Source organism: Eptesicus fuscus, chromosome 11 (assembly GCF_027574615.1).
Source record: "Eptesicus fuscus isolate TK198812 chromosome 11, DD_ASM_mEF_20220401, whole genome shotgun sequence".
Classification (NCBI taxonomy): Eukaryota; Metazoa; Chordata; class Mammalia; order Chiroptera; family Vespertilionidae; genus Eptesicus; species Eptesicus fuscus.
The window spans coordinates 15,978,850-15,994,574 of record NC_072483.1 but is presented as its reverse complement, the minus strand read 5'-3'; the positions used below and the strand labels follow the sequence as shown (position 1 = coordinate 15,994,574).

At 42.5% G+C, this 15,725-nt stretch overlaps 1 protein-coding gene across 1 annotated transcript in view; it reads left to right on the top strand.

The window, feature by feature from the left end:
* NCKAP5 (NCK associated protein 5) overlaps positions 1-15,725 on the top strand; it is a 908,330-nt gene that overhangs the window by 97,894 nt on the left and 794,711 nt on the right. The window contains exon 2 of the mRNA XM_054722813.1: positions 15,079-15,208. Within this exon, the coding sequence (XP_054578788.1) occupies positions 15,140-15,208 (69 nt within the window). The 5' untranslated portion in view covers positions 15,079-15,139. The remainder of the gene's footprint in view (positions 1-15,078; positions 15,209-15,725) is intronic.

Sequence of the window (15,725 nt, the reverse complement as noted above, 5' to 3'; positions counted from 1 at the left end):
ATATGACTGAATAATATCCATATACATATGCCACATTTTCTTTATCCACTCACGGACAGTGGGCACTCAGGTTGTATTCATGTCTTGGCTATTGTGAATCATGCTGCAATAAACATGGGAGGGCAGCTATCTCTTCGAAATAGTGATTTCATTTTATTTGGGTCTATACCTAGAAGTGGGATTGCTAGATCACCTGGTGGAAAAGCCAGGGTAATACAGAGATTTTAGCATCACTGACATAGGTAAAAATTGCTGCAGGATAACCATTTTGGGAGGGCAGTTTGAGACTGCCTGGTAAGTTGAACAGGTGCATAACCTGTGACCCAGTGCGTTCTCTGTACGAGAGAGAAACTTTTCTGCCTTTGTTCAGAAAGATGCACGAGCAAGAACGTTCAAAGCAGCATTGTTTGTGATGTAGTGGCAAACCCTAAATATCCACTTATGGGGAATTAGGTGGATAAACTGCCATCAGTCTATTTAATAGGAGTCTTAAAATATTTAAAATGAATGAGAACTCCTTTTATCACACGTATAAATCTTGATGCCTAATGTTAAGTGGGAAAAATGTAGAAGTATTAAGTGGGGGATAATGCTACAACTGAATAGAGAAAGCCTGTACCATATGTGAGCTTCAAAATGAACATTAAACAATAGTCTATATCATCCTTAGTACCTACATACATAGTGTTAAATATAGGTATTGGGTACATGAATATTTGTTACTTTTTGGTATGTTAAATTTTTAGTTTAAATTCAGAATAACACATTTTAAAGCAGTATAAGGGTCCAGGAATGTGTAGAAATTCCCTCAATCTGGTAATTGGTAGCTTAAAAGAAACAAAACAATTTCATACTTACTGATGAAAATATTACAACTAATTCCACTGAAATAAGGAACAAAAGTTCCTACTATCAACTTTCTCCCTAGCCAATGCCATATGACTAGAGAAATAAATAAGAATTATAAATATTGGAAAGGAAAGGCCAAAAATGTTTCTATTTTCTAGGTAGAAAATGCAGTAGACTAAAACAAGCATACTTAGAACTAGCAAGGGTACTCAGGAAAAGGGCTAAACAAAAGTCCAAGTTTATTAATCAGTAGTTCTTTCTCGGCATTACCTATAACCAATTAGAAAATGCAATTAGAAAGAAAGCATTTAATCTCAAGAGCAACAAAAACATAAACACTTAGGATTTAAAGAAGATATGCCCAAGGACTATTTAATGAAAATTATAAAACTTTACTGAAGGACATGAACAGTGACCAAAATTAATGCAGAGATTATTTTAAATTATCTATTGTTGCATAACAAAATTGCATGCCAATTGTTGCATGCCAATACTTGGTTACGTAAAACAACAATGACTTACCTTTTCTTCAGGATTCCGTGAGTTGGTAATTTGTATGGTTCTTCTGTTGGTCTCAGCTGAGATCACTCACATGACTGGTCATTTGAGCGCTTGACTAGAACTGAAGGGCTCAAGAACTGAAGTGGGCTTCACCCACTTATCTGGCAGTTTGGGTAGCTATCAACTAGGGTACCTTGGTCCTCCTCCTTCAGTGCTAGCCTGGGCTTTTCCATAGCATGCTAGTCTCTGGGTAAGTTCTAGCATCAGACCTCAGTATAATTTTGCCACATTCTGTTGGTCAAAAGAGTCATAAGCCATTACAGATACAAGGAGTGGAGAAATGTATATTGCACTGTGTGTGCCCACCACCTAAAGTCAAGTCATCTTCCATCACCATATATTTGGCCCCCTTTACCCTTTACTACCTACCCCCTAACCCTAACCCCACCCTAACCTTAACCCCTTCCCTATGGTAACGTTACACCATATTGTTGTCTGTGTCTATGAATTTCAGTTTTATATCCCAGATATGGGTGAAATCATATGGTTCTTAGCTTTTTCTGACTGACTGATTTTGCTTAGCATAATATTCTCAAGGTTCATCCATGCTGTTGCAAATGGTGGTATTTCATCTTTTATTTGGCTGAGTAGTATTGCATTGTATATACGTATCACATCTCCTTTATCCAGTCATCTATCGAAGGACACTCAGATTGTATCCATGTCTTAGCCACCATGAGTAATGCTGCAGTGAACATAGGGGTACATACTTCTTTGTGAATAAATGTTCTCAATTTTTTTGGGTAGATACACAGAAGAGGGATTGCTGAGTCATATGGTAACTCTTTTAAATTATAACTTTCCTGGGTAGAATAATCTTGGTTGTAGGTCCTTGCTTTTCATCACTTCAAATATTTTGTTCCAATCCCTTCTGGCTTACAAATCAGCTAACAGTCTTATGGAGGCTATCTTTTAGATAACTAACTGCCTTTCTCTTGTAGCTTTTAGGGTTTTCCTTTTGTCTTTAGATCTTTGACATTATGAGTATGATATGTCTTGGAGTGGGCTTCATTGGGTTCATTTTCTTTGGGACTCTCTGAGCTTCCTGGACTTCTATATCTATTTCCTTTGCCAGTTAGGAAAGTTTTCTGTCATTTTTTTCAAATAGATTTTCAACATCTTGTTCTCTGTCTTCTCCTTCCAGCATCCCCATATTGTGAATGTTGGTACACTTGAAATTATCCTAGAGGCTTCTTATATTGTGCTCATTTCTTTTTTCTTCCTTTTTCTTCTTGCTGTTCTGACTGGGTATATATTGTTCCTTATACTGCAAATCGCTGATTTGATTCTCTGCTTTATCTACTCTACTTTTGATTCTCTATAATTTAGTCTTCATTTCAGTTAGTGTATCCTTCACTCTGACTGGTTCTCTTTTATGGTTTCCTTGTCCTTTTTTATGCTATTAAAGTTCACACTAACTTCCTCAAGCATCCTTATAACCAGAGTTGTTTTGAACTCTGTATCTGGTAGTTTGCTTGCCTCTATTTCATTTAGTTCTTTTTCTGGAAATTTATCCTGTTCTTTTATTTGTGGCACATTTCTTTGTCTCTTCATTTGGGCTGCCTCCCTGTGTTTGTTTCTATATATTAGATAGAGCTGCTATTTATTCTGGGTTTGATAGAGTGGTCTCATGTAGTAGGTGTCCTGTAGGTTCATTGGCGCAGCCTCACCTTCTACCCAAGCTGGGCACTCCAGGTGTGCCCCTGTGTGGGCTGTGTGCATTTTCCTGTTATAGTGATTATTGATTGCTGTTGGCATATCACTGGGAGGGATTGACCCCCAGATTAATCAGTTTCAAGGACCAGCTGTTACTACAGCAGAAGAGCTGCTGAAAAGGGCCTGACCCCACAGAGCAGGACTCACTTCAGTGGAGCTCTGGTACCCACCAAGTTCACTCTTTGAGCATGTCGCTCACAGAAGTGGTTGGGTTGTAATCCAGTGTGTTCTGAAGCTGTTTACCAGCTGCACTGGCTCTGGGGCCACCTGAGAGGTGCAAGATCAGCCACCACTGTGCCCTCTCCAGGGCCACCGGGCATGAGCTGCAGAGAGATCAGAAGATGGCTGCTACTTGTGCTGGTGTTTGAGGTGCCTGGGAGAGGCCACACTGCAAACTGAGTCTGGCTGCCACTAGTGCCAGGCCTAGAACCACTTAGCAAGAGATATGGGGTATGTAGAGGCAAGATTCTACTTTTTTGAGAGATTTTAGGCAAGTCTGAAGAATGAGTCAAGAGAGGCCATTTGTATAGAAAAGCCACTGGAAATAGCTTGTGTGGGCCCAGGATCTGGGTGGAGCAGGGTCTCAGAATCACTACAGTGGGGGAACAACGTGAGCCAGGTTGATGGAGACTCAGATATAGGGCCCATTTGCTGCCTCTGTGGGAGGAGGGCTCAACAAAAGAAAAATGGGTTAAGCTGGAAGTTCTGAAGCCAGACAATTCAGGTTCTCCCCTTATGTCCCTGGCATCTTGTGAGCAGCTGCCCCAGCAGTAGGCCTCAGAGGAAGTGAGTCCCTCTAAGTCCATGAATGGGCCCTTTAAGAGAAACTGCCTGGGATTCTAGAAGCCCTCCTTTTCACTCAGCCACCATCCCTGCTTGTTTTTACAGCCAGAAGTTATGGGGACTTCTCTTCCCTGGGTGGGGGTTCTGCTATAGGCCTGGGACCTGTTGCTCCTCAGGGGGGACCTCCACAGCAGCTGAGATATTCCTCCCGACTTTTATCCGCCACACATGTGGGTGTAGAACCAGCTCAGTCAGTGTCTCCGCTCCTCCTCCAAGTCTCCATGTGGCTGCTTCTTTATATCTTCAGTTCTAGGGCTTCTTTTCAGCTAGATTTCAGGTGGTTCTGACAGATGATTGTTCTGCAGTTCACTTGTAATTTTGATGTGGTTAATGGGAGGTTTCGAGTACCATGTTTATCTATGCCATCATCTTAGAACTCCTGTTTTACCTTTTAAAGAGATTTTAGCTCACCTTTCTCTCCATGAGGGAATAACACTCTCAATTTAATTAAACACTGTAGAGAAGATGAACATCTTTGAGACTTTTCTTATACATTTCATTTTGACAGCTGCTGTCACATAGGACATCTTTAATGTCATATTCTACATTTTATGGTCTATTAAGAATTATTTCTTCCCTAGCTAGTTTGGCACAGTGGATAGAGCATTAGCCTGTGGACTGAAAGGTCCTGGGTTCAGTTCCACTTAAGAGCACATGCCCGGATTGCGGGCTCGATCCCCAGTGGGGGGTGTGTAGGAGGCAGCTGATCAATGAGTCTCTCTCTTTCTCTCCCTTTGTCTCTGAAATCAATAAAAAGATATTTTAAAAAGAAATAATTCTTTCTATTGTTTTTAGCATATTAATGGTATTTAAAGCTTAATCCTTTAATCTTTACTTACTAGGCTTCCGGCTTTTCCTTTTCACACCAGAATTATTTGGAGCATGAGATTTGTGGAAGGAAGTGACTAAAGAGAAGGGTGAATAAACTCTTAAAGTGACAAAAGTTTTCAGGTAGTTGGAAATACTCTAATTATCAGCTAAAGCTATAGCAGTGTGTTGGCTTTCGATTTATTTTACTATACCATTTCCTGAATCATTTTGGTTTTTCACTTGTGTGCAAAGGCATTTAGTGGAAAATAATGAATTCCGCAGTATATGGGGACATCACAGTTAAACCTTTTGCTGGATCTCCACAAAACACTGCTTTTCATAAACTGTTTTCCTAACAAGTCATGTTGCCTCTCAGTGGGATTTGCAGAGTTTAGAGTGTATTCTACCCAACTAGCCCCAGATGGAAAATACACTCTTGAAATTGGATGGTTTTTTAAGTGTAGTTCTCTACAGCCTTTTCAAATGGAAAAAAAAAAAAAAAAAAGCTTGAACAGAATTCATTTAGTAGCACGGCCTATAATTCCCCCAGCATCCCACGGATTTAGATGTTTTTGCTTTTGGCAGTGGAATTTTTCTAATTTAATTAACTCATTAGTGTAAGCTGATGACACAGTGTGAAAATTCTTTTCCCAAGTCAGTTATCTGAATGTTCTTCCAATCCACTGGGGTTGTGTGCACAACTTATTTATTTTAGAAGTTATTTATTTATCTGTTTTATTTGTACACTGACTTCCCCTTAAGAGTTTATGGGCAACGTGTAGACATTTCATGCAATGAACGAGAAACCTTTCTAAAGTGATAAATGGGGAAGAGGCAGAGGGTGGAACTAAACAGCAGGGAAATCTTTACAAAGAAAGACCGGGAGAGAAAGAACAGATGGTGGGAGAAGAGCAACCAGAGCTGAAATGCTTACGCTGGTCCAAACCCCTGCCATTCTGTCTCTTCGTTTTTAGTTCAAATACGGTAAAAATGCAGCAAAAGTCCATGTCTGGAAAGCAGCTGGAAGTACTGTGAATGAGAATGAAGGCAAGTTTTCCAGGATTATCTAAGTGGGATTCTCCTTTATGCTAAAATCATTCATTCATTCACCCCCCCTTTTTTTTACCTTTTTACTATGAATATAGAAATCATTATTCCCTCTTAGATTTTAAACTCCCTTGATATTTGAGGATTGTACTTCGTATCTTCTTTCTTTCATCTTCCCTTTTCTTCTTCTCCTTTTCCTCCTCCTCTTTCCTCTTCTCTCCTCCTTCTTCCCCCTCCCCTCCCCTCCCCTCCCCTCCCCTCCCCTCCCATCCCCTCCCCTCCCCTCCTCTCCTCTCCTCTCTTCTCCTCTCTCCTCCCCTCCTCTCCCCTTTCCTTTCCCTACCTCCCTACTTCATCCTCTCCCTCTCCTCTCCTCTCCTCTCATTAGGGCCTAACACAGGGCATGGAAGAAAATATACATTGAATAAAAATCACTGAATTCTGGATTTAAAGAATTCTGTTGAGTTATATTTAACAGTCATCAAGCATCTTCTCTGGTATTTAAAACATGCATCATTTTATTCCTCAGAGCAATTTCATTAAGGTGATTGCTGTTATTATTACCTTAATTGTGTCCATGAAGAGACTTAGGCCAAGATATTACATTGCTCAAGGTCACTAACATTGCTCAAGGTCACGGGACTTTTCAGTTGAAGAATTTAACTTAGGATGTCTAGGATGCTGCTATCCCAGTGATGGTGGTGTGGGATAGTTAGGCTTGGTGGAGCTCAAGCAGAGAAGTGGGGACACCTTTATGTCCATGCTAAAAGAGAAACACAGCCCCCAGTTTCTGTAGCAAATAAATTTTGGGTAAAAGAAAGTGTTGACACTGATTTGTGCACGTTAAACAGGCAGATTTTATGGTATGTGAAATATATCTCAATTTTAAAAAGATTTAAAAGATAAGGGTTAGAAATTACTGAATTTTGGACATATTAAAGGTCCCAAGAGTTTTCCCTGTCCTCCATTCCTAAGGAACTTAGTTTGAAGCAATATCAATATTTTAACTGTTTCAGCTTACAAAGCCATGTGTTAAACAATGCCAAGCTCGCCACACCCAGACTCTGCTGTGCTCCCTCACTCTCCATGTTGGAGGTGCCATTTACCTGGGAGGGGCCATGGGCCGTGATTCTAAGGGGTCCAACCAGCTTTTAAGCCATCGGCTCTAAGCTACTGGACAGCATGTAGGGTGAGAGGTTTAATAAACGGGAGCTCATGAAACCATTTTTTTAAGCCAGTTTTCATCATCATGCAAACATTTCTTTACTTCAAAGGAGAAAGCTGTTGTCACATCCCTGAGAGAGTATGTCCAGCCATGTATTTTTCTGGCAAGGATGGACACCGCGTTCGGGGAGTAGGTTAGCATTCAGTCTTCCCAACCAATGTCAGGGTGCTGCTAGGATTAGACACCTTATGGTTGAAAATCACATGATTTGGTGTTTTTCCCCCCTCATGTCCAGAATGGAGACGGCAGTTTTCTGTTTAATCAGAGTGCATGTGCACACACACACACGTGCAACACATGTATACTCATGCACACACACATGTACACATATACACATACACATATACACATACACATGTATACATACACATGCACGTGTCCACACACCTTTACCTAAACACCTCATGAATGGATGTATCAATTGCAGGTTACTGAGCCAGTGTATCTTCCAAAAGGAAATGGTTGTGTGTGTGTTTGATGCGTGAGGCCAGCCTTCTGCTGTTCTTTTACAGAGGCTTAATAGATGGGTATGAAAAGATCCTATCTAATAAAGAGGGAAATATGCTAATTGACCCTCACACCATCGCAAAAATGGTGGCACCCACAGCCAATAAGGAGGGAATATGCTAATTGACTGCCCCTCCCTCAAATATGGTGGCACCCACAGCCAATAAGGAGGGAATATGCTAATTGACTACCACACCCTCAAAGATGGTGGCACCCACAGCCAATAAGGAGGGAATATGCTAATTGACTGCCCCGCCCTCAAAGATGGCGGCACCCACAGCCAATAAGGAGGGAATATGCTAATTGACTACCCCGCCCTCAAAGATGGCGGCGCCCACAGCCAATAAGGAGGGAATATGCTAATTGACTGCTACACCCTCAAAGATGGCGGTGCCCAGTCCCCTCAGCCCTGCTGGGGCGGCAGGCGCACAGCAAGGTCGGGCCTGCCCCATGCGCCTGCCTCTGGAGTACCCCAGTCCCCTTAGCCCCCCAGCCATCCAGGGCCAGCCAGAGGCACAGGTAAGCCTCAGATGGCAGCTGCCCAGCCGCCCAGGACAGCCCGAGGCTCAGGTAACCAGGGCCGGCCGAGGCTTGCACTGCCGGCAGTGGCAGCAGCAGAGGTGTGATGGGGCGTTGCCTTCCCCTGATCGTTGTGTTGCCTCCTGCCCCTGAGGGCTCCCGGACTGTGAGAGGGGGCAGGCTGGGCTGAGGGATCCCCCCCAGTGGATGAATTTTCATGCACTGGGCCTCTAGTTTTAATATAAAGGTGACAGAAGTTTCAAACATTCTGTTTGGTAGCTCTAAGCAAATCTCACAAATTCATAATTTCTGCTCTTGGCACTGTGAAATGAGAGCAAGGCCTTCACAGTGGAGAATGGTGGACAGGAATGAGGGAATGGGATTTGGGAGCATTTGAGTCAGGACTTTCTGACCCTCTTGTTCTTGGTGTTGGACATTTCTTCCTTCTTTCTCTAAGTTGTGGCTTCACTCTGAGTTTCTATGATATCTGCACGTTAATTTGGAATCTAGATTTGACAGTTCTGTCTTAATTCAAATCTTGTTCCTGCACAAAACAAACTTGTAGCACTGTGAGCAAAGCCTGAGAGGGTGGGGTGAGAGGAAGGAAGGTGCTGGTTCAAATTATTTGTATCTAACATTGTTTGTATCTAAGAGTTTGTATCTAACTGCCTTAGAGTGTGCAGATTAAGAATTGCTGTTAACAAGAAGGCAGATGTTGCAGCCAACATGGTAGAGTCATAATACCCTGGAAGAAAGGGAAGCAGATAAAGAAAGGGGGTACTTTCCCTTCAAACTGGTGCTCCCTTGGTTGTGTTTTGGAGTCATTCTGGGATCTTAAAAGAATGATGACTGGGTCACACTCCTAGTGATCCTGGTTTATTTGGCCTGGGGATGGGCCTCAGGGACTCTCCAGGTGACTGGGATATGCAGCGGAGTTTGAGAACCACTGTCCTGAGCAGCGGCCGCATCCTCTGGTGCCTGAGACTTCTGTCCCTGGAGATTCCAGGGTCTGCAATGGGGCCTGCTCCTGGGTGTTACACAGGCTCCCAGGAGATTCTGAGGAGCACCAAGTGGGCAGAGCTGCCCAGCTGTCTTCTCAGGGACAGGAAACTCGCTGCCCTCTCGTTATCTTTGGCACGTTCAGTTCTGAAATTATTCTTTTCAGGATTTCCAGGAGCCAGTGTGGTGGGTGCTGCGGCGGCTATGCCAGTGAGATTGACAGTCTGTTCTCGGGATGTTCACTGCTGCGAACAGTCATCTTTCCCCTGGTTGTGGCTTAATGAAGCCGACTGAAAAGTATCGTGAATAGACGTGGAAGGGCTTTTTCACATGGGATCTCATTGGAGCCGCACAGTAACCTGTGGAGAACAGATTAGGAAATGTTGACGCACAGAAGTTAGGGAACGTGCTCAAATTCACAGGGCAAAGAGGGCTGGGAGCCAAATCTTCCAGTGTCTTATGGCTCTACCATGTTTCTCCATTTCGGCTGCCACTGCTATTACAATTTCCTAGCAGGGGTGGGGTGTGGGGGGAGCAGGGAGGCAGAAATGAGACAAAGAAATGTGTGTGAGTGTGTGAGCGTGTGTGTGAGTGTACATGTGAGAGCGTGAGAGTGTGTTTCTGCATGCGTGTGACTATGTCCATGTGAGGAAATGTGCCTTTGAGATTTTATCGGAAGATGTTATTTGGTTATTGAAAGTTATACAGTTTGTTAACAAAGTCCAGCAGAAAAAAAATTACTGATATCTCTAGGAATATTAAAGGCTCTGTGTACCACTGAAAGGCCATTACTATCTGTGAGGAAAATTAAAGAGAATTTATTAAGGCCAACTGAGATTTCTACAGATGCCAATAAATAGTATTTTCTTCGCCAGAGAGAAATGTAAGGGGGAGAGATCAGTAACAATGACCATCATCCAAAAATAGATGCTTCATAACCTGTCATCCTTCAGCGCTCTGGCCATCCCTCCTTCTCCCTCCCCTCCTGCAGGGAGGGCCAGGCGCTCAGTGCATCCCTCAGAGGCAGGTGTGTGTTCCTTGGAGCCAGGATTGTGAGAAGCCACCGGAAAGACAGGAACACAATGGGCCATGGCACTTCGTGAGTGCAGGCAGGGCCTAAGTAGTAATTTTAGGTTGATAATAGTTTTTAAATCATGATAAAGTCTTCTCTTTGAGGCTTGGGTATGTCTGTATATTTGGCAAAGTAAGTTCAGTGTTATACATGTGCCTAGCATCTCTTTGCTTTAGGGGTGTTACATTGCTGCCTTGCTCTTTGCATGTTCACGAAGAGAGTTGTAAACATTCCTTCATTTATTCATTCACACAAATAACAATTGCTCCTTCAGTGTGTGCCGTGTGGGTACGCACAAGGCATTATACCCTCTAGGGCAGTGGTCGGCAAACTCATTAGTCAACAGAGCCAAATATCAACAGTACAACGATTGACATTTCTTCTGAGAGCCAAATTTTTTAAGCTTAAACTTCTTCTAACGCCACTTCTTCAAAATAGACTTGCCCAGGCCGAGGTATTTTGTGGAAGAGCCACACTCAAGGGGGCCAAAGAGCCGCATGTGGCTCGCGAGCCACAGTTTGCCGACCACGGCTCGAGGGGAACGTGGAACATAAGACACTGTCCCTGCTCTCCAGGATCTTAGTGTTGGAGGACCTTAGGGTCAGTGCTGTTACTTCAGAAGGCTCACAAAAGGGAAGCCAGGCGCTGTGCAGGGAAAGCTGGCTGCCTGTCCAAAGGTATCTGTGTCCGGGGTGTGCTTCAGTTGTCAAGCCAGGGAATGAGAAACTGCGCTGGATATTTCAGGCAGAGAGGGCTTCACTGCATGGATTTGTTACGAAGCTGTTGGGAGGGCTGGTGAGCGGAAGGCATGAGGTGGCGGTACTTCCCCTTCCCCGGGGAGGGAGGCTGCGGCTGGCTGCCTTTCCTTACGCTGAGTCCTTGGGGGCACCAGGGAAGTCACTGGAGCCTCTAGTGCACTGCTGTTGAGGCTGGGCAGCGGGAGCTGGAAGCAGAATGGCGTCTTCCTTCCTGTTGCCTTCTGATCTCTCACTGCCTTCTGTCGGCAGAATCCAACGTGCCCAGCTGACTAATAAGTCTCAATAATGTAGTTTGCACCTCTTGACTTGCAGTATGGAGACGAATGAATATAGCACAGCCAGGTGGGGTGCGTAGTGGTAGTGGTGAAATCAAACAGTGAAATAGCCAGAGGAGAGGGAGAGGGCCTGGGAGTAGCCAGTGACACCCAGAGTTTTCTCGTAGTAGTTTAGACTCAGAAATTTGATTATTAGTACACTGCAATGTAATCAGACTTTGAAATCTGATCAAAACGAACTCTTATGGACTGAACTGGACCCTTAAAAATTCATATGTGGAAGCCCTAACCCCCAATACAACTAACTCATGAATATAGAGTCAGATGCCAAATTGCAAACTGTACTGAAAACATAACTTAACAAAAGATCACCTGCGTACATTTGCTGGTCAGCACATTCCTCTCTAACTTAACCTACATAGGAATCAAGTGAAATTAGAAGGTTGCTTGACAGTGGTCTCTGAGCAAGAGCGTTTATTGGATGATACAAATGACCAGTGTAATACCAAAATGTCGTTGGGGTGTGACCTACTCATTTGCCTTCTAGACCCTTAGTCCTTGCTGGTCATATGTAAATGTGGGTGCTCTTCCTCCCTGATGGTACTGCAGGTGGCGTGTGTCAGCCTTCCTGGCTTTTCCTTCTTGGATCCCTCCCCTTTTCATGTTGACATAACCTGGTCGCCACTTTTTTTTGGGGTGGGGTGTTGCTTTGATCCTTTTGTGTAACTTTGATAGTTTCCATGATTGTTTTATGGTTTAACACATAAATTTTCAAGTTCTTGGGATGGGGGTAGGACATACACTTAGGCTGAAGTTTGGCCAGGACCCACGGCTGCAGTTATACTGCCTGTTGCCCTGGACTGTGTTCTTCTGATTGGTCAATACCTGTGCTGTGTCAGTTGATACATATTTTGAATGTCAATCTCTGCCTCTGTAATTGAAAACATAAAGTATGAAAATAAATTGACCAGGCTAAGCTGTTCAATCAACCATCCACCTGGTAGACTAGGCTAATAGAGAACTGTCAAAAGGATCCCCATTTCCCAAAATGACAGCCTCATTAGCCTATTATGGAGCATAAAATCCAGTCACCAGAGTTTCTCCTTAATGAGTTTCATCACATTTACCAGAAAAGATAACCAATGTTTAATATTTAAAGCTTACCTACTGTGTGTCAGGCACTTCTCTTTAAATGGACCATCTCATTAATCATCATATCAACCTCACTATGAAGGTCCTACTATTGATTCCATTTTATAGCTGAATCAACTGAAGCTTAAATAGGTTAAATAATTTGTTTAATGTTATCAGCTAGTAAAGAGTAAAGTAGAGAATCAAACCCTAAGATTTCAACATTGTGTTTAGAACAAGCAAGTTTCCTTGGCCTGCAGAGCCCTGCATGATACAGTTGTTGCTTACATCTCAGCACTTTGCTCACACGCTCTCTTCCTAGCTTGCTTTGTTCCCTATTCTGGGACACACAAAAATTTTCCCAGATCCTTCCCAGCAGAAAGACTGACCTCTCTACCTGGCATGCTCTGTACACGTGTTTTTACATGGCTGGCTCCCACCTTTACCATTCTATTTAAACTATTCTCCGCTTCCACATGCTTGAAACTGTTATACCACATACTGGGGATTATTGCCTTCAGAGCAGGTACCTATCACCATTTGGAGTTGTTTGTTTGCTTCTTTATTGTCTATATCCTCCCGTTAGAATGTCAGGAACCTAGTCTGTCTTAGACATGGCTGTGTCATCAACATCTAAATACTTCGTCCTCCCTGGTAGTCAAGAAATATGCGCTAAATGTCAAAGGATTATCTATTGTGACTCATCAAACCCCATGGCTCTTTGGATTAAGACTTAGCAGGGCATGCTTTTGATTCAGGGGGAAATCTCAGTGTCTGATTAGTCTCTCTAGTTGGATTCATTATTACAGAGAGTATTCTGAGCTACCAGTACAGCCAGTCACTGAGATGAGGAAGAGGCTGCAGAGTGGGTGGAACAGCTGAACGTGGGACATAAGTTCCCGAACAAATTTCAGATGACTAGTAGTTTTGTCTATAGTAATAGTATAGAGCTAACCTAGTCCTGAAAAATGCTTCGGAGAGTTTTTGTTTTTAACTATTAGGCTCTACTAAAAAGCAACTATTAAGAACTTACTATATTGAAAGAATTATCCTAGGTGATGATGGTGATTAATAAGGTAAGCCACCGAGGACTTGTATGAAACTTGGGAGAGAAAGAAATCATTGCCAAATGGAGTGACTAGGAAGGTATTGTGAAGGAGATGGGAGCTGAGCCAGGCGTTGGAGCAAGGGGAGGGATAGACCAGATGGAGGTGAGAGGAATGATCAAAAGCATGGTCTCAGGAATGTGCCTAGTGTGTTTGGGATTGCAACGACTAGTTGGCAGGAAGTAGACCTTGAACATGATGTTGAAAAATTTGGATTTCATCCTGAATTCAGAATGAACTCCTAGGAGTTTCTGAGTGGACCAGTGATGAATTAAAATTAGTGTTTCTGAAAAATGAGAGAGAGAATGACTCAGATGGAGAAGGGAGCCTAGGGCTGGAAAAGGGGTCCATGAGCTTCCTGCAATTAACTATAATTTGGGCAGACTCCGTCTGGGTCACAACTGTCTCCACTCTCTTCCTGTGGGGGGGGGGGGGAACCAAGGAAAAGAGGCCACATGCTGCGTGTGGTCTGTGAAGGAGAATCCCTTGCATCCTCCTCAGAGTTAGAGCAGTTGAGAGAGTTGCGAAAAATATTTATTTTCCATTTTATGAAAAGTGGTTGGTATAGCATTTTATGAAGTTCAGCTCTGCGATATCAGCAGGACAATAGATTTGTGCAGATTGGGAGCATTTTGTGTGGATTAAGAGCATTTCTGTATCTCAAAGTGCCTTCTGAGTCATCAAAGACATTCGATTATGTCAACTAGTATTTAAGGTTAACCAGTTTTTAATGTAATCTGTGTAAAATTATAACTGACATATGGGCAAGTTGTAAGTCATTACCTTTAAACTATTTTTTATATACATCATTTAATTGCTGTTGATTGCAGTTGAGAAACATGGATTTTTAGAGGCTCAATGACTTGTTCAAAGTCACTTGGCTAATGGGAAGGAAAGCTTGGGCTCAAACTCATTTCTCTTACTTCAAGCCTTTTCCATCTTGGTGAAAACTGGGAGTTTGTGCTTAATACATACGACACATTCTTACTAACTAGAATACTTAATAATTCTAGAACCAGCCATCTCAGTGGATGCAGGGATGAACTATATCTCATATGGTGGAATGCAGTGGGTGTTCAAATAAATACTCATTGACAATAATGATGTCATCTACCATGCTTTCTAAATCAACTTGTCCCAAAGGACATGTATCTTATAATGTTCCTCAAATATGTTTAAATTAAATATTTTTAAAATTTAATACTGACAGTAATGTTCATATTTCAGCTTTCCAACACTGGGTTTGGGGCTCCATAACTCTTAGTTATGGAGCGTGGTTTTGCCAGTTCGATCTCATGGAATTTGCAGACAGCATCTACGTGCGAAGAAACAGAATGGTGCCCACTGATAGAGAGAGGGTGGGTGTGGAGCAGGTGTGGCATAAAATGGACTGTTTGCTTTTTCCACCGTCTGCTGATTCGACCTGCAAACCCATTCCCCAACACCATGAGCAAAACCTATAAAAACACAGGGGCCTCCATAAAGATGACTCTGACATTTGCAACGGGAGAGATCTGGGACGTTGAGAGAGCCCAGTTCTATACTTATTATTTGGGTCTGGATATTTTTGGCTCCAATACTTGTTCCTGGTTAGAAAGTTAAAAACAAGGGTTTAAACACTGTTCACTCGGATAGTAAAAAACATGTTCACTTTTTGCAGTGACCCTGGAAACAGAGGGGGAATTCTTATAAATCACAAAGGAAAATAAATAACTTCACCCATGGAGGGAAAGAGACAGCTTGAGAAAAGGGACTTTGGAAAAAGGCTGTCTCTAGACAGCAGTCTTGTGGTAAGTACTAAATATTCATTTACCACTCTATATGTTTTGGCTGAAAATGCATTATTCTTTGACTGTTATTTCCTGAACCCTGTGCTTTTGAAACCTCTATTTCAGTTACCCCATTAGCAATATCCCTTGGGATTTTGTTTCATTTATTTTTTACCGAGTCAAAAGCCTGTAAATTATTGGAATGTTTGTATAGTGTCTTAATAGGCAAATGTCATAATCTGTCAACATTATATATAATTACATTAATTCCAGCCGAAGTAGACTTTAACCTATACAAAAACACTACTGTACAGCTGATGCCAAATGCTGAGCCTATATATAGTCCTTCCATCACCCATTTATCTTAACTTTGGGATAAGGTGAACAAGAATTCAATAGAGCTCCAATATTGAAGAGCGAAGAAACTCCGAGAACTTCTTAGGTATGTAAATGAGTTTAATTGTCCACAAACTTTCTTCTAAATGTTTTAATGCTGATGAGCATCGTTCTTAACCGTATGGTTGTGTTTGTTTTTGTG